This window comes from Anomaloglossus baeobatrachus, chromosome 1 (genome assembly GCF_048569485.1).
Source record: "Anomaloglossus baeobatrachus isolate aAnoBae1 chromosome 1, aAnoBae1.hap1, whole genome shotgun sequence".
In the NCBI taxonomy this organism is placed as follows: domain Eukaryota; kingdom Metazoa; phylum Chordata; class Amphibia; order Anura; family Aromobatidae; genus Anomaloglossus; species Anomaloglossus baeobatrachus.
In genome coordinates, this window is record NC_134353.1 from 928367255 (window position 1) to 928390894 (window position 23640).

General features: G+C 38.8%; 1 protein-coding gene across 1 annotated transcript in view; it reads right to left on the bottom strand.

The window, feature by feature from the left end:
- The window catches only part of TCF4 (transcription factor 4), a 633301-nt gene that overhangs the window by 9898 nt on the left and 599763 nt on the right, over positions 1-23640 (bottom strand). Inside the window, exons 14-15 of the mRNA XM_075329425.1 lie at positions 6508-6637; positions 3624-3786 (exon numbers count right to left, since the gene is read on the bottom strand). Coding sequence (XP_075185540.1) covers positions 3624-3786; positions 6508-6637 — 293 coding nt within the window. The remainder of the gene's footprint in view (positions 1-3623; positions 3787-6507; positions 6638-23640) is intronic.

A 23640-nucleotide genomic window follows, 5' to 3' on the forward strand; every position in this document is an offset into this window, starting at 1 on the left:
ATGGAGAGGGACCATTGGGGGTCGTCATATTCTCGATATATACAATAACGTACTATGCATATTACAGTCATTGCAAAAATGTACTACACAAATCTCAGCTCACCGCATAGGAAGCCCCATTACAGGGGTTGTAGCAGAACTCGCTTCATTTGCCTTCCTAGGAGCAAACAATGAGAATCTGCTAGATCACAGGAGAGGTAGAGGAGTTGACAAATCCAGCTCTGCTACATCTGGATTATGCTCCAAGCATAGTTTAATGCAATATCCTGGCTGATCGTCCTATTCTATGCGGTTTATGATTGGGCCGCTGCATCCTGCTGGGTACAAAGCCTGTACGAGTCCTCCCGGAGCGGGCCACACTTGCCATCAAGGCTGGCGCTCTAGTCTGACATTCACTGACCCAGTATGCCGCCGGTTTGACTCTCAGATAAAAGTGTGCGGGAACGTACTGGTCCCACAAGTGATAACGGTGCCAAAATCGACTGATTGAAAAAGTGCCAAGTGCCCGTACAAAAGCACCGGCGCTAATAAAGTAAGCTGTGAAGTTGCTAACCTGACGCAGTTAGAGGCATTGCTAAAAGGAAGGAACGGCTTTAAGGTTATCCTCAAAAACACAGCAAGATGCAGCAAGTGGCGGCTTCAGAGCGGCCAAGAAAGAAGACGAAAAAAATGGCAAATTTTATTTTAATTTTATTCCTATTGAAGGCAATGGGGGAAAAAAAAGTTTCAAAAACTTTGCACAAGGGACACATCAAGCGTTATCTACCCTCTGCGCTATATTACATGTAACATCTGCCACGTTCATGGCCGGCCACACAGCGCGGGATTTCTGGAGTCCACTACAATGGAAGGAGAGCCACCGAGGACATCCGAGGCGTCAAGGTCTAGCCTAAGGGCTCACAAAGTTCATGGAAAGTTTCTGAAAAGTTTTTCAACTTTTTAATCCCTCCCAGAATGGGCAATTTTCCATTTCTGCATCTCCCTTTATTCAAAGAGCCATAACCTTAATTTAATTTAAAACTACAAGTTGTAGTTTTGAATGACACCGTCCAATCCAAATAGGGTGAAGTGTCCCCCCAAAAAACCTCACACCATTTTTTATTTTTGGTCGGGGAGGGGGGTGTTTTTATGGCTTCATCGTACATTAAAATTATTCCACAGGTTAGTACGATTAGAGCAGTAAACTATCTATATAAATAAATAAATATATATATATATATATTTTTTTTTTTTTATTTATTTATTTAAGCGGGGGGAAAAAATGGGAAATATATATAAAAGAATTAAAATTTTGGTTGTGTCGCCGCGTTCCGAGACCGGTAACTGTCTGAATTTTTTGATCATTGGACCTGGGAAGAATGAAGATGTTTTTTTGATTCCTAAACTAATGATTTTATTGATATCATTTTGGGTTTGATATCAAGTTTTGATTAATTTTGTAATGGGGCGAGTGAAAAACGAAATTCTGGAGTTTTTGTTTTATTTTCTTTATGATGTTTATGGATCAGTTTAATTAATTTTAGATTTTGACATTTCAGACTATATATATATATATATATATATATATATATATATATATACATGGTGGTCCAAAAGTTGGCGGACAGTATGTGTAATAGGGTTATCAAACATGGTGTAAAGTGAAACTGACTCAGTTGCCCTTAGCAACCAATCAGATTCCACCTTTCATTTTCCAAAGAGTCTGTGAAGAATGAAAAGTGGAATCTGATTGGTTGCTAATGGCAACTGAGTCAGTTTCACTTTACACCATGTTTGATAACCCTATTACACATACTGTCCACCTACTTTTGAACCACCCTGTGTATATTACGAGTAATAATATTATTAATAATATTTATTCATTTACATAATTTAATTAATTTAATAGGGCCTTCCATACATTGGCAACATTGTCCCCATTGGGGCCCACAATCTAAATTCCCTATCTGTATATCTTTGGAGTGTGTGAGGAAACCATAAGAAACCCACACAAACACAGGGAGAACACGCCTTGCAGATGTTGTCCTTGGTGGGATTTAAACCCAGGGCCCCAGAACTGCAAATCAACAGTGCTAACCACTGAGCCACCGTGCACTGTATTTCTAATGATGGAAAAGGGGAGATAATTCCAATTTTTATGTATTTTTAATATTTTTTTGCATTTTGTAAAACATTTTTTTACTTTATTTTGCAGTCCCATTATAGCACTTTAACCTAAGGAGCAGGGGGCACTCACTGTAAGTGGAATAAAGTCGATTCCAGCAGCTAAATAGGAAAGGGTTCTTTACAGTTAGAGCAGTCAGACTGTGGAATGCCGACCACAAGAGGTAGTAATGGCTGATACTAGAACAGCTTTATATCAGGACTGGATGATTTCCTCAGTACACACAGCATTGTTGGTTATAAATGATTTAATAATAAAATGTAGAACTGGTGGAGGAGGGTGAACTAAATGGACCAGGGGCTTTTTTCAACTTATGTAACCTATGATCGTCTGATCGCTTCCACGATATCCAGCAATCTATTTCTATCTTGAGATCGGGTTGAAGGAGGGCCGACGGACACTTGGAAAACGGCACGCTGTAAGTGCTGCTGTCAGAAATGGGCAGCGGCATTTAAGGGGTTATCAGCAACAGAATAATGCAGGCTCAGCTCCTGAGCCCGTATTAAGACAGAGACCTACGATCGTCTGATCGCTTCTACGATATCCTGCAATCCATTGCCATCTTGAGATCGGGTTGAGGGGGGGTGATGGGCAGTTGGAAACCCGCGCGCTGTAAATGCTGCTGTCCGAAATGGGCAGCTGCATTTAAGGGGTTATCAGCAGCAGAATAATGCACGCTCAGCTCCTGAGCCTGTATTAAGATAGAGACCAAAGAAAATCACTATGGTCTCCCCATTCATCATTCTCACTCTTTGCAACTTTATTTTTTTTATTAAACGTTTGGGGTTTAGACATTTTTTTTAGTGCCAAAGTCAATATGGCTTTTTTACCATTTTAGTGTTTTCACTCCTCATTTTTTGATTTTTGGGTGACAATGTTGGCTCGGTTTTCACTATTCTGATGTTGTGTGCTACTTCATCATTTGGGAGAAGCTGCCGGGGACCTGCCTCTTGGACTAGTCACCAGACTCGCATAGTCCCTGGATGGATTAAAATGTATACACAGCAGCATTTTAGCAAAAAACAATATGATACAGCGCCAGGGTCTGATTCCTGCTGGTTTGGGCAGCATGTATCAGCCGGTAGGTCACCTTTAAGAGGACCACACACTGATGACCACGCCGTGGTGGAGTTATTCTTCTTTCCGGCCACTATATTAACGGCCTGCGCCATCATCTGTAGATCTTGAGTCTACAGATTGTGGAAAGGTTTTGACAATATAACCGATGCTACAGAACATTCATTGGATAGATACACAGAGGAGAGCGGTGTCCGTGCGATCTGCCAGTACATTTCTGATATGAAGACGTGCGGTCTAGACCCGTAGGTTTCCACCAGGCAAATTCGCCACGGAGGGAAAAATCCCACACAAAAAACATGGTCTCTCCATAATCTTTCTGTTCACTTCATCAAAATCCGGTGAAGGAATTAAATGAAGCGACACTATTATATACTGTTACCTAGATCTTGACCTCGTAATTGATTTGATATCCTTCTTGTCATCATCTAATTTCTTGTCGTCGGATCCTTTCGAGTCTTGAAGATTTTCATCTCCTTCGTCGTCTGATTTGATTTCCGAGCTTCCCGGAGACAAGTTCTGTCCTTGCAGACCGGTTGGGATACCTATGAGGAAAGCAAAGATTTAGAATCTGCAGAACAGGCACAGATGTAGCAGAGGTGAGATTGTCACGTACACTCGAGATACGGAATAATATGGAATAAATTATTATACCAATATAATGTCCAAATTTAGTGCCTGCTTATTACATAGTATATCCTGTTGGGGGAGACCTCTAGGGAGTCTCTCAGGGTCTCGGAGGAGCCCTCACAATCCTATTAGGGTTGTCTACTTTTGGGAACAATTTTTATTTTTTATTTATTTTTTTATTTTATTTTTTTACTTAAATGTATGCATTTAGGGTTAAAAATCATATTTGCAACTGGGTTGTGTTAAAATGTTTGCACCGTTTGGTTTTCACGGCTCTTTGTTTCCCGGCACATTGAACTTTAGTATGATCTGTGGGGATAAATCAGCTGAGAGGAGCTCAGAAAAAATACACATAAGAAAGATATAAACTCTCTACCAGAATAAACTCACTGACAATTTCTCAGTTAACTTACTCGGCATCCAGCGATAAACAGTGCAACACAAGAGGCTATAAAAGGCAAATGGTGCAAAACCTGCAGCTACCAGTAGAGGGAGCTCAATGTACACAGATTATTGAAGCTTTAAATTGACTAATGCAGTCAGTATGCTATTAAGTTCCTACTAGTGATGGCTGCGGGACAGGCAGAATTTTACTATAAAACTTTAAGGCAGGGGATTTGTACCAAAAATGCTTACTAGAGGGATGTCTGTTAAGAGTAATTTCTGTTTACCTGCAGCCACCACCAGGGGAAGCTCACTGCACATAGATCTTATTCAGTTCTAAATGGACTAATATACGCAAAAGGCTACAAAGCTCCCTCTAGTGGTGGCTGCAGACTGCTGAATTTCAATATCACAACTTCATTGCTGGGGATTTGGAGCTCTGTATCAAAAACAAACTGCTAAAAAGATGTCTACATGGAACACAATTCTGTAGCTACCACTAGAGGGAGCTCTCTGCACATAGATTAATGCAGTTCTAAATGGACTAAACTCCCTCTAGTGGTGGCTGTAGGCAACTCAATTTCAAACTTACAGCTTCATCGCTGAAGATTTCTGTATCAGAACAAACTGCTATGAAGATGTCTACATGGAAAAAAATCTGCAGCTACCATTAGAGGGAGCTCTCTGCACATAGGTTAAAGCAGTTCTAAAAGGACTAAGCTACTAAGCTCCATCTAGTGGTGGCTGCAAGCAGCTCAATTTCAGTCTAACAGCTTCATTACTGGAGATTTGGAGCTCTGAATCCGAACAAACTGCTATAAAGGTGTCTACATGGAAAAGAATCTGTAGCTCCCACTAGAGGGAGCTCTTCACATAGAGTAATGCAGTTATAATAGACTAAGCTCCCTCTAGTGGTGGCTATAGGCAACTCAATTTCAATCGTATAGCTTCATCATTGGGGATTTCTGTTTCAGAACAAACTGCTATGAAGATGTCTAAATGGAAAAAAATCTGTAGCTATCACTAGATGGAGCTCTTTGCACATAGATTAATGCCTTTCTAAAAGGACTAAGCTTCCAAGCTCCATTTAGTGGTGGCTGTAGGTAACTCAATTTCAATCTTACAGATTCATTGCTGGGGATTTGGTGCTGTGTATCAGAACAAACTACTATAAAGACATCTACATGGAAAAATTCTGTAGCTACCACTAGAGGGAGCTCTTTGCACACAGATTAATGCAGTTCTAAATGGACTAAGCTCCATCTAGTGGTGGCTGTAGGCAACTCAATTTCAATCTTACAGCTTCATCGCTGGAGATGTGAAGCTCTGTATCAGAATGAACTTCTAAAAAGATATCTACATGGAAAAAAAATCATGTAGCTACCACTAGAGGGAGCTCAATGCACATAGATTAATACACTGCTAAATGGACTAAGCTCCTTCTAGTGGTGTCTATAGGTAACTCAATTTCAGTCTTATAGCTTCATTGCTGTGCATTTAGAGCTCTGTATCAGAATGAACTGCTAACAAGAAGTCTACATGGAAAAAAAATTTGTAGCTTTCACTAGAGGGAGCTCACTACACATAGATTAATGCACTTCTAAATGGACTAAGCTCCATCTAGTGGTGAGTGCAGGCAGCATAAATTTTATGAACCAACTTTAGGGCAGCTCTGCATTAAGATGTATTGCTATATACGTTTACTTATGTTTATTAAGACAAAATTATGTTTATTTATAGCCACCACTAGGTGGAGCTCACTATATTCAGATTGTATACAGCTCCAATATGCACCGTAAGCGATTAGGCTCCCTCTAGTGGTGGCAGCAGCCAGCTAAAATGTTATCATAACACTTTGGTGCTGGATCCTGTACAAAATTGATCTTTCTTGGTCCTCTGAATGGCAGTTCTGCCTCGCTATGCAGGGAATATATCATCACCTAACATGGAATACAGCCTGAAACAATAGTGATATTAAAATTGATTATTTAGTCTTCGGACCACACTGGTCAGCTGATTGATGGTGACACAGTACAATGGAACAGCGCCGGACACTGTGTCGTGGCCACGAAGGGAACTGCAAGCTCTCGCCTTTGGAAATGAATGGGACAGAGAGTGCAATACCACTCACAGACACTACATGATGTTGGCGCTAATGAGCTCTATCCATCAATGCGGTGGGGGGTGCATAAGGCCAGACACCCCACTAATCCGCCTCTCATGGTACACCACACTTTTTAGTATTTTTTTACCTCTATATGGGTCTTGAGACGGATTTAAATCTGGTGACGTGGCTGACTGAACGGGTAACTGCGGCACGGACACCTGATTTGGCACAAGTGAGTGACTCCCTCGTAGACTGTCTTCCCGGTGAGATCCCACCTGATGAAAGAAATCCATACAATGATTAGAAGGTTGGCAAAAAAAACATCATTCTGTATCAACAACTTTAATATGCAAATTTTTCACATTTTCAAAAAATGAAAAAAACGTGAAAAACTGCAATCACTTTTACTATTCAGGCTGCATGGTTTATACTGAATTTGTAGCCAAAACATCAAACCATCAGTAATTCCCACAAATGTTTTTTTTTCCAAAACCAATTTTTCCTGCATTTCAAAATACAAATGCAAACCCTCCTAACAAAAAAAAATATCGTGAAAAACTACAGCATATCGGCCCAGCCAAAAAAGTAACATGGCGGGGAGTCCACATAAAGGATTTCCCAGGCTGGATGAAACTGTAACGAAAGCATCGGATGTGAAAAATGTTCAAAATGTGTTGGTTTTCATTCACTAGCAGAAAGCAGAGATCTTGGAAACGGGGGCGTAAACGGTATTGGAAAGTATTGGAGTGCTCTATCAAAAGTTGACCTAAGAAATCTGTGGATACAATTGTAACAAATGCTCAGCTGTGTAGGTTTGTTGTAAGAACGTTTTCAATCACTGTCAGCAAGCAGAGATCTTGCAAATGCTGAGGAATTTAATGCTGAGGAATTTAATGCTGAGGAATTTAATGCTGAGGAATTTAAATACAAGGTGTATTAGAAATGATTAAAAATAGACTTGAAACTGAAAAAAAAAATATGTGGATACAACTTTAACAAAACTTTAGCTGCAAAGGATTATGGTCAATGTTTTCGTTCACTAGAAGCAAGCAGAGATCTTGATAAAGGGGATAGAATTGAAATGAGAAGTATATTAGAGGAATGTAAAATCAATGATCAAATATTGACATGAAATCTGTAATATTCTAGAATTTGGGATTATCTCTTGCTGTTACAGGAGAGGCGCACTAGAGGGAGCTCTTGAGCTGCGTATTCTCAGCTCCATAAACAGCACTTAACACTCGGTGCGATGCGGTGTTGCACATTTAGTGACAAATATGGAAGAGTAACTCAGGCAGGTAAAACGTCAAATTGTCTCCCTGGGTGCTGCAGTAGAGCGCACTGATTCGTACCAATCTGTCTTCTATCATGTCCGCCAACAGATCTGACAATTATCTTAATGCCCATATGCTTAATTGTGGGCTTCTCAATTCCCCCACTGCTATCAGAAATCCTGCAGGATTTTCCATTTGGCATTCAGCTTTCGTTTCAAGGGAAAGCAGAAAAAAAAAAAGATCTCAGGATCGCCATATTTACCGTAATCCTCTGTTAAAGTGATCCATCTCCAAAAAGTAAGAAAATAACAATATTCTCAGGTCTGGAAACCGGGGTACAAATCCATGAATTTTCAGACTGACCCGGATACAAATTTGGCAATTGTCAGACTAACCCAGGTATAAATTTGTCAATTATCAGATCGACCTGGGTACAAATCTGTCAATTTTCAGACTGATCTGGGTATAAATTTGTCAATTGTTTGACTGACCTGGGTACAAATCCATCAGTTATCAGACTGACCTAGGTACAAATCAGGCAATTGTCAGACTGAGCCGGGTATAAATTTGTCAATTATCAGATCAACCTGGGTACAAATCTGTCAATTGTCAAACTGACCTGGGTACAAATCCATCAGTTATCAGACTGACCTAGGTACAAATCTGTCAATTGTCAGACTGACCTGGGTACAAATCTGTCAATTGTCAGACTGACCTGGGTACAAATCCATCAGTTATCAGACTGACCTAGGTACAAATCTGTCAATTGTCAGACTGACCTGGGTACAAATCCATCAGTTATCAGACTGACCTAGGTACAAATCTGTCAATTGTCAGACTGACCTGGGTACAAATCTGTCAATTGTCAGACTGACCTGGGTACAAATCTGTCAATTATCAGATCTACCTTGGTACAAATTTGTCAATTGTCAGACCAACCTGAGTACAAATCTGTCAATTGTTAGACTGACCTGGGTACAAATCCATCAGTTAGCAGACTGACCTAAGTACAAATCAGGCAATTGTCAGACTGAGTCGGGTATAAATTTGTCAATTGTCAGACCAACCTGGGTACAAATCTGTCAATAGTCAGACCAACCTAAGTACAAATCTGTCAATTGTCAGGCCAACCTGGGTACAAATCTGTCAATTCTCAGACTGACCTGGGTACAAATCTGGCAATTGTCAGACTGACCCAAGTAGAAATCTGGCAATTGTCAGACTGACCCAGGTATAAATTTGTCAATTATCAGATCGACCTGGGTACAAATCTGTCAATCGTCAGACTGACCCAGGTGCAAAGTTGTCAACTATCGGACTGACCAAGTTACAAATCTGTCAATTATCAGATCCACCTGGGTACAAATCTGTCAACTGTCAGACCGAACTAGCTGCAAATCTGTCAATTATCAGACCAACCCAGGTGCAAATTTGTCAATTGTCACACTAATCCGGGTATAAGTCTGTCAATTGTCAGAATGACACAGGTATAAATCTGTCAATTATCAGACCAACCCAGGTGTAAATCTGTCAATAGTCAGACTGACACAGGTGCAAATCTGTCAATTGTCACACTGACCCGGGTACAAATCTGTCAACTGTCAGACCGACCCAGGTGCAAATCTGTCATTTGTCAGACTTACCAGGGTACAAATCTGTCAATTATGAGACCGACCCGACTACAAATCTGTCATCTCTTAGACCAACCAGTGTACAAATCTGTCAATTGTGATTCCAACAACCGGGGTGTAAATCTGTCAATTATCAGACTGACCAGGGTAAAAATCTGTCAGTTGTCAAACTGACCCAGTATAAATCTGTCAATTGCCAGACCGACCTGGTTCAAATAGATTTAAGTATTCCAATTAAGATAAATATTTCAAACTTTTAGGGAATACAACGTGACAATTTTTGAATATTGCCCTGGAACGGTCATATGCCAACGCAATCCGGTTTGCAGTCTTTTATTTTTAATTTTTATATTTTGTTTGGGTTATTTTTTAAATTTTTTTAAAAAAGAAATGACTACATTACAGTTCTACAAAACTGTTTGCAGCCCGTGAATAGTTTTCTGCTTTATATGACTACACTTTTATATATATATATATATATATATATATATATATATATATATATATATATATATATATATATATATATATGTATAAAAATCCTTTTTAGTCTCTATTTTTATTATTTTTTTATATATATATATATATATATATATAAATAAAAAAATAGAGAATAGCAAATAACTATTAAATGTATTAAATGCTTATGAAAATAACAAAATATAGAGTATATAGTTATATTGTATTCTTGTTTATTTTACTCATATTTTTGTTATTTTTATAAAGTTTTAATAATTATTTTTTATTCTTTATTTTTAATATTATTTGTTTCGCATTTTCCATATTCTAATTATTAATTTACTCTTATTTATGGCAATCCTCGTGGGCGCTTTCTGTCTACGGACGCAGGTTGAAGAGTAAGTCATTCGCCATGAAGGCAAAAAAAAAAAAAAAAAGATTAATTAGTATTTTTCCTGTTGTTCGGATTTATATCACACTGATTTCTAAGATTATTTGTTTCGTATCCAGCTGCCAAGCTTGTTCTTTCCTAATCCCCCATCTGTGATAGACAAAAAAAAAGTAAAAAGTAAAAAAAAATATACAAAAAAAAAAGAAAAAAAAAAGGGGGATAACGCAACGTCTCCAAATGTTTGCCTTAAGCTGCGTTATTAATTAGCGGCCTAATTGAAGTGTGTGTTACAATGTAATCTGCTTATTGCTAATACGGCAGGTAGAGGTGCGGCGAGACCAGAGCGAAGAAACTTACAAAGTTTCTTCTCTGGGTTCCACAAATAATTAATTGTAACAGAATGAACACCTGGTGAGATAAATTTAGCCAGGAAAGTGGTTTTTGGTTTTTTTTTTTAATTAACTGGGAATAAATTTTTGTTTGTAGTGGAAATCGGAGTAAAAAAGGGAGGAGAACATGAGTCAAGGTCTGAGCGTCGGAGGAGGACGCGGAGAGACATCGCAGAACTTCCATCTTCTTATCATTGCGTTCACTCCTCGCCCCGTACAAGTGTATCTCTAAAATAATAGACAATCTTCTTGGCCTTTGATGGGAGGACACATGTCTGTGCTGGATGGGATGGGAAATAGAAGCACCGGTGTTACTCCAGTTCAGGTGGAAGGTATACATTAGGGGGATTTTCTGGCACATACCACCAGCAGATACCGACGACACATGCTGCTCTCATAGTTATCTGTGAAGTCTTGTAACGCTCGTGGCCGGAGTAGGGGCAGTGAGCGAGATTAGTGGACCCACTGGACCCTTTAGTGGGAGGGGCTGAACTAATGGTGGGTACGGCAGGGATAGACATTTATGGGAAAGCAGGTACTGGAGACAGACACAGGGATAACAGGACAGGAGCTCAGGGCCTGACAATTAGCTAGGTAGCAGATTGGAGACTGACTGACTAGAAGCATTGTGCAGGCACCTCCCCTAGTGGGAGGATGACTTACATACACTGAGCATCTCAACCATAGGATGAGATTCTCTTCCTGGAAATAGCTCAACGGCCCTGTAAGAGAAGGACCGGTGCGCACATGTGCGCCTTAGGTGCACTCTCGGGAAACCTGTGTGTCATGTACAGGTTCCGGTAGCGAAGTAGGCAGCAGCACATGTGGATGGCCGGGGAAGTGCGGGGAAGGACACGATCCGGCTGGGGCGGTGAGTAAGTTGGCGTCTCTGCAGAGATACCGACACTACAAGACTCATTTTTACTAGGTGCCCCTTTAAAGAATCATTTAGTCCATTACTGTATACATCACATTAGGAAACAAAGTAGATAAACAAATACCGTCCTGACAGACCGGAAGGGCACTCTACTGGCCTCTCCCGGGTGAGTGGAAGTCTATGGCTAAGGTTATATTCACACATCAGTTTATTTTCAGACAGCATATGGACCCAAAGAGTTTCATTGATCCATATACACATCACAATTAGAAATGGGCCCCATTCTCATCCGCGTTGCGGGTCAGACTCAGCCGTTACAGTCTATGAAGATCCGTGATATGCGGATGAAACTAGGAAGATAGACTTTGTACTTCACAGTTCCATCTGTTTCCTACTGATACATTGTAAGAAGTCAATGGATAAAAAGGTCAGACAAAACTGATGCGACTAGGATGACACCTGAGAACAAAATGGGCCCATTTCTTTTGAATGGTAACACACAAATGTAGGCTACGTTTCACATAAAACATGACCAATGTGTGAATACTCCCCAAATTTGAGTTGGGAGGATGGATTCGGAGGCTACGGCTGCTGAATGGAAGGCCAGTGAATCTTTTGTCTTCTTGTATCCACAGATTTTCTCTCCTGTGCGTCACGTTGCAATGATGACCTTGTGTTAGCCTAGCTAATTAAAGCCACGCAGAAGATCCGAGAAGGTAAGAGATTCTGGTCTAGTGGCCAGAGACTGCTGACCTAGCCGATGGACTGAAGTCACCAAATACATCCACCCAGTCACATATTCCTTAGCTGTCATCCAAGATGCTTCCTTTTTATCTCATCCCCTTTTTCTTCACTGATGCAGGCAGACTACACTTTACACTGTGTGCAGAATTATTAGGCAAATGAGTATTTTGATCACATGATACTTTTTATACATCTTGTCCTACTCCAAGCTGTATAGGCTGAGAGCCAACTACCAATTAAGTAAATCAGGAGATGTGCATCTCTGTAATGAGGAGGGGGTGCGGTGTAATGACATCAACACCCTATATAAGGGGTGCATAATTATTAGGCAACTTCCTTTCCTTTGGCCTAATGGGTCAGAAGAGAAATTTGACGGGCTCCGAAAAGTCCAAAATTGTGAGATGTCTTGCAGAGGGATGCAGCAGTCTTGAAACTGACAAACCTTTGAAGCGTGATCACCGAACAATCAAGCGATTTATGGCAAATAGCCAACAGGGTCGCAAGGAGCGTGTTGGGCAAAAAAGGCGCAACATAACTGCCCATAAATTGAGAAAAATCATGCGTGAAGCTGCCAAGATGCCATTTGCCACCAGTTTGGCCATATTTCAGAGCTGCAACGTTACTGGAGTATCAAAAAGCACAAGGTGTGCCATACTCAGGGACATGGCCAAGGTAAGGAAGGCTAAAAAACCACCACCTCTGAACAAGAAACATGAGATAAAACGTCAAGACTGGGCCAAGAAATATCTTAAGACTGATTTTTCAAAGGTTTTATGGACTGATGAAATGAGAGTGACTCTTGATGGGCCAGATGGATGGGCCAGAGGCTGGATCAGTAAAGGGCAGAGAGCTCCACTCCGACTCAGACGCCAGCAAGGTGGAGGTGGGGACTGGTATGGGCTGGGATCATCAAAGATGAACTTGTGGGACCTTTTAGGGTTGAGGATGGAGTGAAGCTCAACTCCCAGACCTACTGCCAGTTTCTGGAAGACAACTTCTTCAAGCAGTGGTACAGGAAGAAGTTAGTATCGTTCAAAAAAACCATGATTTTCATGCAGGACAATGCTCCATTACATGCATCCAACTACTCCACAGCGTGGCTGGCCAGTAAAGGTCTAAAAGATGCGATACGAAACGATACACTTTATTGATCCTGTGGGAAATTATGGTATCACAGCAGCACAACTTAAATAATAACATGAATTACTTAATTGACAAGACAGTAGAGTTGACAGAAGAACATGATGAAAAAATAATGACATGGCCCCCTTGTTCACCTGATCTGAACCCCATAGAGAACCTGTGGTCCCTCATAAAATGTGAGATCTACAGGGAGGGAAAACAGTTCATCTCTTGGAACAGTGTCTGGAGGCTGTGGTGGCTGCTGCACGCAATGTTGATCGTAAACAGATCAAGCAATGACAGAATATATGGATAGTCGGCTGTTGAGTATCACCATAAAGAAAGGGGGCTATATTGGTCACTATTTTTTCCAAAAATATGAAGCTTTGATGTTTATGAGTCTTTTGGGTTGATTGAGAACATAGTTGTTGAACAATAATAAAAAAATCCTATAAAATACAACTTGCCTAATAATTCTGCACATGGTGTATTTATCCATTGACTTTAATTAGGGGATCAGTTAAAACGGATAAAACTTGGATGGAACTGTGAGGTACAAAGTACAGTCATGTATGTTGCACGGATCCACATAGACTTTAATGGCCAAGTCTGAGCCACAAAATGGATGAGAATGTAAGAGTTTGGCGAGCTCCCCGACTGCTGATCCGGCGGATGGAGCAGAGTCCCCCGGACAGGTCCACCTGCTCTACCCACAATCACTTTGTAAATTGGAGTAATATGTCTAAAACTCTGCAAGAATGGATTTTTTTCTACTCCATCTAACCTTCTTTCTCCCCCCCCCTTTCTTTTCCCTCAATCCTTTCCTTTGTCTCAATCCCCTTCTTGATCTTTCGTTCTTTCAATCCTTTTGTACCTTCTTTTTTTATAACTCTTCTCTTTCTTTTTTTTATCCATTCTTTTTATAACTTTTCGTTATTTCTTCATCTTTCCCTCTACATCTTTCTGTCTCCTTGATACTTCTATTTTTTTTCTTTCTTTTCCCTTTATTTTCTTTTCTTTTTTCCATATTTTTCTTGCTCTCCTTTTCCTTTTCTCTATTTTACTTTACACTGTCTATCCTTTACCTTCTTGCTTTCTTAATCTCTTCCTCTCTACCCCGCCTCTCATCAACGTTCTTATTTTTTCTTTCACCCTCTCTTTCACTCTCTTGTTTGTTTCTTTCACTCACTCCCTTTTTCTTAATAGCCTTTTTATTTTTCTTTATTTTTTTCTTTCTCATCTTTTATTTATCTCCCCTTCTATGTTTTTCTTTCTCTCTTACTTTCCTTCTTTGTTTCTTTATTTCTTCCTCACTTTCTTTCTCTCTTTTTCCTTCATTTTCTCTTTCTTTCTCTTTTTTCTTTCCTTCTTTCTTTCTCTTGCTTTCTTTTTTTCTCTTTCTTTTAGAATTTCCTTCTTTCTTTCGCTCTTTTTTTCTTTCTTTGCTTCACTCTTTCTTTCCTTTTTTGTTTCTTTTTTTCTCACTTCATTCTCTCTCTTTTTTCTTTCCGTCCTCTCTTTCTTTTTCTTTCCATCCTTCTGTTTCTTTCTTTATCCTTCTTTCCGTCTTCCTCATTCTATCTTTTTACTCTCTTACGTTTATACCTTACTTCTTTCTTTTTGCTGTTCTTTCTTTCCTTCACTCATTCTCTTTTTCTTTCTTTCTCATTCCGCTCTAATGCATTCTTTTTCATCTATTTTATCCTTTTGTCTCTTTCTTTCTCTCTTTCTCTTTCCTTCCTCCTCGCTGTCTCTCTTTCCTTCTTTTCTTGTTTCTGTCTTTTGTTTATTTCTCTTTCTTACTTTCTTTCATTCTCCTTGTATTTCCTTCTCTCTATCGTTTTTTCTCAGTCCTCTATAACGCATTCTTTGTCATCTCTTATATCTCTATTCTCTTCCCTTCTCTCTTTTCTTCCTTCTCGCTGTCTTTCTCTTTTTTCTTTCTTTGTCTCTTTCCTTCTTTCTCTCTTTCTTTACTTGTTACTCTGTCTTTTTTATTTCTCTTTCTTATTTTCTTTCGCTCTTCTTTTCTTTCCTTGTCTCTATTGTTCTTTCTTATTCCTCTCTAACTCATTCTATTTAATCTCTTTCACTCTTGTTTTCTTTTCTTCTTTCTCTCTCTCCTTCCTTTTCTCTGTCTCTTTCTTTCTCTCTTTCCTTCTTTCTTACCTCTCTTTTTCTCTTTCCTTCCTTCTGTCTCTCTCTTTCCTTCTTTCTTACCTCTCTTTTTCTCTTTCCTTCCTTCTGTCTCTCTCTTTCCTTCTTTCTTACCTCTCTTTTTCTCTTTCCTTTTTTCTCTGTCTCTCTCTTTCGCTCTTTCCTTCTTCCTTACCTTTCTCCTTTTCTCTCTCTTTTTCTCTTTCCTTCGTTCTCTGTCTTTCTTTCTCTCTTTCCTTCTTTCTTACCTCTTTTTCTCTCTTTTTCTCTACTTCCTTCTCTGTCTCTCACTTTCTCTCTTTCCTTCTTCCTTACCTTTCTCCTTTTCTCTCTCTTTTTCTCTTTCCTTCCTTCTCTGTCTCTCACTTTCTCTCTTTCCTTCTTCCTTACCTTTCTCCTTTTCTCTCTCTTTTTCTCTTTCCTTCCTTCTCTGTCTTTCTTTCTCTCTTTCCTTCTTCCTTACCTTTCTCCTTTTCTCTCTCTTTTTCTCTTTCCTTCCTTCTCTGTCTCTCACTTTCTCGCTTTCCTTCTTCCTTACCTTTCTCCTTTTCTCTCTCTTTTTCTCTTTCCTTCCTTCTCTGTCTCTCACTTTCTCTCTTTCCTTCTTCCTTACCTTTCTCTTTTTCTCTCTCTTTTTCTCTTCCCTTCCTTCTCTGTCTTTCTTTCTCTCTTTCCTTCTTTCTTACCTTTCTCCTTTTCTCTCTCTTTTTCTCTTTCCTTCCTTCTCTGTCTCTCACTTTCTCTCTTTCCTTCTTCCTTACCTTTCTCTTTTTCTCTCTCTTTTTCTCTTTCCTTCCTTCTCTGTCTTTCTTTCTCTCTTTTTCTTTCCTTCTTCCTCTTTCTTTACTTCTCTCTTTCTTACTTTTGCTCTTCTTTTCTTTCCTTCTCTCTATCGTTCTTTTTCATTCTTTCTCATTCCTAACACATTCTTTCTCATATCTCTCTTTTTTCTTTGCTTCCTTCTCTCTTTCTTTCTCATTCCTCTCTAAGTCATTGTTTTTCATCTCTTTCTCCCTCTGTTTCTTTCTTTCTCTCTTTTTTTCTTTACTTCCTTCTCTCTTCCTTCCTTATCTTTTCCATCCTGCTCTCTAGCTTTCTTTCTCATTCCTCTGTCATTATTTTCCCTCTGTTTCCCTCTTTCTCTCTGTCATTCTTTTCCCTCTGTTTCTCTCTGTTATCTGTCATTCTTCTTACTCCCCCCATTCCTCGGTATGTTAGTTGTACTTACACTCCTTTATTACCCTCCTATGATGCAGATTCCAGGTTGCGGTATTATATTCTCCACATGTAATACCAGTTACACACGGCGGATGAAGATTTCTACCTGTAACTTCCAATTATCTTACCAATATCTCTCCTGACATGGTGGGGAGGGGGCTCATTTCTCCCCATGATTAGATGCCGTGCCTCTTTACAATCTGCGGGAAATGGTCATTCAGATATCACTATATCTCGCAGATGGGCGCTCACTACAGAGACGGCTTCTCTCCTCTCGTCCCCGTCCTGTGGCTTCCTCTACCTATCACTTCTTTTTTTTATTTTTTTTTATTATTTATTTTATGTTTATTTAATTTTTTATTTTTTTTATTTTGCAAGTTTCGTTTTTTCATACCTCGATCTTTATTGTAAGAAAAATAAAAAATAATAATCTTGCAATTTTAACACCGGCCACAGGGCTTTTTTAACTCTCATACTTCCTATCTTTTCAGGAACAGTTTACCATCACTGGCAGGATCAGAATGACAGGTAACAAGCACCTCTATACACAGCTGATCACAATAGGCGATGTCACAGCTCACCTCCTCCCTCTGCCTTCACAATGACCTATGCACATGCTCATTAGATGCTTCAATACATAAGATAGGGTCATTGTGGCTATGTACATGTGTTGTTTCCTAAAACAACAGGAAGTTGCTGTCTAAAAAAAACCCCAGTGGCCGGTGTGAGAATTACAAGGCTTCCTTTTTTATTTATTTTTTCTTATTTATTTTTTTAATATGGATTGTGATATATCTAAAAAAAATAAAAAAAATTATAAAAAAAAGAGTAACAGAAAAATCCAATTAAATCAATAGATTTTCTGATGACAAAATCCCTTTAAGGACGTTCCTCCTCTGCTAAATGATCCTCTGTATCCATATCACCACAGAGATGGGACAAGGTCTAATTTGGAGATAAATGTGCACTTCATACCAAGATACAGCAGAGCTGATTTTGTCAGATGTTCTCCAGCAGAACTAAATACTAAATCATTAAATTTATTATAGCAGATTGGAGTACAAAAATGTAGCAGAGCTGAATCTGCCACATGCAAAAGGCCCAAGTGTTATTGGTATTAATTTAAGCCAGGTCAAATGTAGCAGAGCTGAATCTGTCGGGTATTGTAGGGCTGAGTGTCCAAGATACTGTAGCAAAGTTGTGTCTGATGTAAAAAATCTGGGTATAAAATACTGCAGAGCTGAGTTTGTCATACACAGTACAGGCAAATATCTCAGAAGTAGTTGAGCCGAATGTATCATGTGCGGCAGGACCAAGTGTCCAGTGTACCATACTAAGCTGGATCTCATGTAGCAGAGCTGAATTTGTCATATGAACAGGCCCAAGTGTCAAATGTACCATAGTAATTTTGGTTCAGATGCAACAGAGATGAATTTGTCAGTAAGATAAAGCGCCAAATGTTCAGTATTAACGGTGGATGAGATGTAGCAGAGCTGAATTTGTCAGTAAGATAAAGCTCCAAATGTCCCACATTAAAGGTGGATCAGATGTAGCAGAGCTTGGTATATCAATGTAGCAGAGCTAAATTTGTTAACTAAAGCAGGGAGGAACATGTTATGGTGCAGATATATATATATATATGTATATATATATATATATCAGATGTGCCACGGTGAATTAATCATGTGTAATGATCAGGGTCGAGCATCAAATATAATATGGCCAGGGCAAGTCAGATGCAGCAGGGCTCAGTTTGTTGTATGTACCAAAGTTGAGTATAAGGGTCTCAACAGAGCTGACGTTACCAGATACTGTACATCAAAGCCAAATGGATTAAATGTAGAGGAAAAAAGCTAAAATGTGGTAGCAGAGCTGAATTTGTCAGATACAGCAGGCTGAAGTTGTAGATGTAGCTGAGCTAAATGTATCACTATATGTATATATATATATATATATATACACAGTATATATATATATATATATATATATATATATATATACACCGTAATATATAAAGCTGAGTGTATGTGTGTGTGTGTATGTGTATGTCCGCTAAAGGAATCCGCACCATCGCATTTACAATCACGAATTTTTGCACAGAGACTCCATGTGACCCAGGGAGCGTCGTAGACTATGTTTTGTCTCGAAAATGTAACCCCGCGCTTTACAGTTACTCTCCAAAAAACCTGCCTCCATTAAAGTGAATGGAGCTGTTAGCTACAGGTTATTAATAGCAGCTGTGATTGGTTGCTATAGGAACAAAATAAATTGTTAGTATAAGAAGCTTATGTGTGAGGGAATAAGATATTGGTGGGGAGATGGATAGAGAGAGACAGAAAAAGAGACAGGCACAGAAAGAGAGAGGGAGACAGGTTAAGAGACAGACAGACATAGGCACAGACAGAGTAAGAGGCAGTCAGGGAAAGAGACAGACAGACAGGGAAAGAGAAAGACAGGGAAAGAGACAAAAACAGGGTTAGAGACAGAGACGGATGGAGAAAGAGAAAGAGACAGATGGTGAAAGAGACAAAGACAGATGGGGAAAGAGACAGACAGGGAAAGAGACAGACCTGGAACGAGACAGACGGTGGAAGAGACGGACGGAAAAGAGACAGACGGTAGAGAGACAGATGGGGAAAGAGACAGATGGTGAAAGAGACTGACAGACAGACACAGAGATAGAGAGAGACAGATACAGAAATAGAGACAAACAGAGAGAGAGATAGAGAGACACAGCCAGAGACCTTGATACAGAGACAGACAGGGAGATAGACACAGACAGACAGACATGGATAGAGACAGACACACAGACAGGGACAGAAAGGGAAAGGGACAGAAATAAACAGACAGAGAGACAGACACAAAGAGCCAGACAAACAGAGACAGACACACAGACAGAAAGAGACAGACACACAGAAAGAGACAGACAGAAAGACAGAGACAGACAGAGACAGAGAGACAGTTACTCTCCCGGGCAACACCGGGTACTACAGCTAATATATATATATATATATATATATATATATATATATATATATATATATATATATATATATATATATTATATATACTGTATATACACATATGTGTGTGTATAATGATATGTGTTTCAATAAATATGGTATATGGCTCAGGTAGATTTTTTTGTGACTGGTAGGCAGCTTCTTGAAGCACTATCTGGTCTAGAATATGCTAATCCCGCCTCTTCCTAGCTATGCCCCTCCCACAAGGGGTTCACTCACATGAAGGGGAACAGAGGAAGGTGTCCCTTATTTTCTGTGCCTTCCTGATCAATGGGGGAAGCCTAAAACTACTAAATGACAACACCAGCTCTGCTACATCTGTACAGGATTACAATCCACACCAATTTATTCAAATATCCGGATAAAAGAATGTGTTTGTACAATGCACTACTAAAAAAAAAGGCAATGTTCCAGCCGGATAAACAGTCCGGGTTCAGACGAGCGTATTGTTGGTCTAAATTATTCCCTATGCAACGAAGCCTTTCATCTCCATCCTATATAATAATAGCTTCCATATGTCAAGTGGCTTTGCTATAAATAAGATCAAAAGCAACAAAAAGGAAAAAAAAAAAAAAGAAAAGAGGAGATTTAATAAAAAATGACATTAAAAGTGGCATTAAATCCGAAGGAGGAAAAAAAAAAAAAAAAGAGTTGAACACTTTAGAAAAAAATAAATAAAATCTCATTAAGCCGCTTTCCAGGATGTTGAAGTATTAAAGACAACAACAACAAAAATATACAGAGTATGCGAGATGGAGGGAGGCTTCTTGAAGAACTACAGATCCCAGAATGTCAGTCGGCGCTGTGCACCAGCTGTGTGGATTTCTAGCTGTGATCCATCCTGATCTGACAGTTTTAGTAAATATTTGTATTTTCATAAAACTCTATGTTGTCCTTCTGTTATTCCTCCTGGAAATCTGGAGAAGAAAGTGAAGTCCCTCTGTTATTCCTCCTGGAAATGTGCAATGGTAAAAATAGAGATTTTACCTATTGTAGACAGCTTCTGAAGGGGGCAGATTTTGCATAAATCCTGCCCAAAAACATTGCAGCCGGGTTTGGGGAGTTACAAGTATGGCTTCCATGTGTCATTAATGCTATTGGGCATAGCTGCTTTTGACACCCTCCACCAGGGCACCACTGAAACCCCCGTACACACTACTGCTACGCCCCTATAAAGGGCTTATATTTACCTATTTTCTAAAAAAGAATCCGTCACCAGATTTCAAAATGCATATATTATTAAATAGATTTATTAGACCTGATGAGACTGGTTTACTTACATTGAAAATCCATGCTAGAATGGCTTTATAATCATAAGAGGAAGGTGAGCATTTTACAAGTCCATTTTCTTAAATAAAACCCGTCACTAATCACAATACAAACCGCATATGTTATTAAATAAATTTATTAGACCTGATGAGACTGGTTTACTTACATTGAAAATCCATGCTAGAATGGCTTTATAATCATGAGATGAAGATGAGCATTTTACAAGTCAATTTTCTTAAAGACAACCCATCACTAATCACAATACAAACCGCATATGTTATTAAATAAATTTATTAGACCTGATGAGACTGGTTTACTTACATTGAAAATCCATCCTAGAATGGCTTTATAATCATGAGATGAAGATGAGCATTTTACAAGTCAATTTTCTTAAAGACAACCCATCACTAATCACAATACAAACCGCATATATTATTAAATAAATTTATTAGACCTGATGAGACTGGGTTACTTACTTTGAAAATCTGGGCTATAATGGCTGTATAATCATGAGCGGAAGATGAGCATTTTACAAGTCCATTTTCTTAAAGAGAACCCGTCACTAATCACAATGCAAACCGCATATATTATTAAATACATTTCTTAGACCTGATGAGACTGGTTTACTTACTTTGACAATCTGTGCTATAATGGCTGTATAATCATAAGGGGAAGATGAGACTTTAACGAGTCCAGTTTCTTAAAGAGAACCCGTCACCAGATTTCACAACACACACCACATATATTATTAAATAGATTTCTTAGACCTGATGAGACTGGTTTACTTACTATGAAAATCTGTACTAGAGATGGCTTTATAATCATGAGGGGAAGATGAGCATTTTATGAGTCCGTTCAATGTTAAAGCCCTATAGTGTAGAAAATAACCAGAAGAATGAACAACATATATTGGGTAAATATTTGGCGTAACCCAATAACACTATAGAAAAGAAAAAAGAGTAGATAAATCAAGCAAGATAGATTTAGAAAGTAAGTACACCAGTATCATCAAATTTCACATAGAAACTGCATATATTAATAAATAGATTTCTTTGACCTGATGAAGCTGGTTTACTTACTATGAAAATCCGTGCTAGAATGGCTGTATAATCATAAGAGGAAGATGAGCATTTAACGAGTCCATTCAGCGTTAGAACAGGACTCCAGCTTTCAAAACACATTAGAAAAGAACCAGAAGAATGAACAACACGTGGCACCATAGTCCCAAATATTGGGTATCACCCAATAAGACTATAGGAATGAAAGAAAAAGATAAATAAAGAAAAATAGATTTAAAAAGTAAGTACACCAGTATCATCAGATTTCAAAATACAAATTGCATATATTATTCAATAAATTTATTAGACCTGATGAGACTGGTTTACTTACTTTGAAAATCCATGCTAGAATGGCTTCATAATCATGAGGGAAAGATGAGCATTTTATGAGTCCGTTCAGCGTTGGAACTGGACTCCAACTGTTAAAAAGTATGAATGAACAACATGTGGGACCATAGTCCTAAATATTGGGCATAACCTATAGGAATAAAAAAAATAGGCAACATTTTTTCGCTATTTTTCTTTTTCATTTCAAAAAGCATTATGCAGCTATTCTTAAAGGGATTTAGAAAGTAAGTACACCAGTATCATCAGGTCTGAGATGTATTTAGCTTTCTAGGAGGTTTATATTGTGAAATCTGGTGACAGATCCTCTTTAAGCTGCACGGGATGATGTTCATGGTATAGGTCTCCAAGTCAGAATGGATCTATGATCCATTTTAACAGTTTTCCTGTCTAAAAAGGCGCATTTGATGAGTCCAGCCCCTGCTCTAAAATCATAAAATCTTAATATAATGATTATACAGCCATTCTAGCATGGAGTTTTCAACGTAAGTACATCAGCTTCATCAGATCTGAGATCTATTTAATATCATATGAGGGTTATATTGTGAAATCTGGTGGTAGATCCACTTTAAGCTGCACGGGATGATGTTCATGGTATATGTTTCCATGTCAGAATGGATCTATGATCCATTTTAACAGTTTTCCTGTCTAAAAAGGAGCATTTGATGAGTCCAGCCCCTGCTCTAAAATCATAAAATCTTAATATAATGATTAAATAGCTATTCTCGAGTGCAGTTTTCAACGTAAGTACATCAGCTTCATCAGGTCTGAGACCTATCTAATACCATAAAAGGTTTATATTGTGAAATCTGGTGACAAATCCTCTTTAAGTTGCATGGGATGATGTTCATGGTATACGTCTCTATGTCATAATGGCTTTATGGTGCTCTTTCAAAGTTTGGATGAGTCCAGCTCCTGCTCTAAAATCATAAAATCTTAATACCATGATTATACAGTCAATCTAACCTGGAGTTTACAACGTAAGTACATCAGCTTCATCAGGTCTGAGATCTATTTACTATCATATGAGGATTATATTGTGAAATCTGGTGATAGATTCACTTGAAGTTGCATGGGATGATGTTTATGGTATAGGTCTCCATGTCACAGAATTACTGTATGATCCTTTTTAACAGTTTTCCTGTCTAAAAAGGAGCATTTGATGAGTTCAGCTCCTGCTCTAAAATCATAAAATCTTAATACCATGATTATACAGGCATTCTAACATGGAATTTTCAACGTAAGTACATCAGCTTCATCAGGTCTGAGATTTATTATATTGTGAAATCAGGTGATAGATCTGATTTAAGTGGCTGTGGAT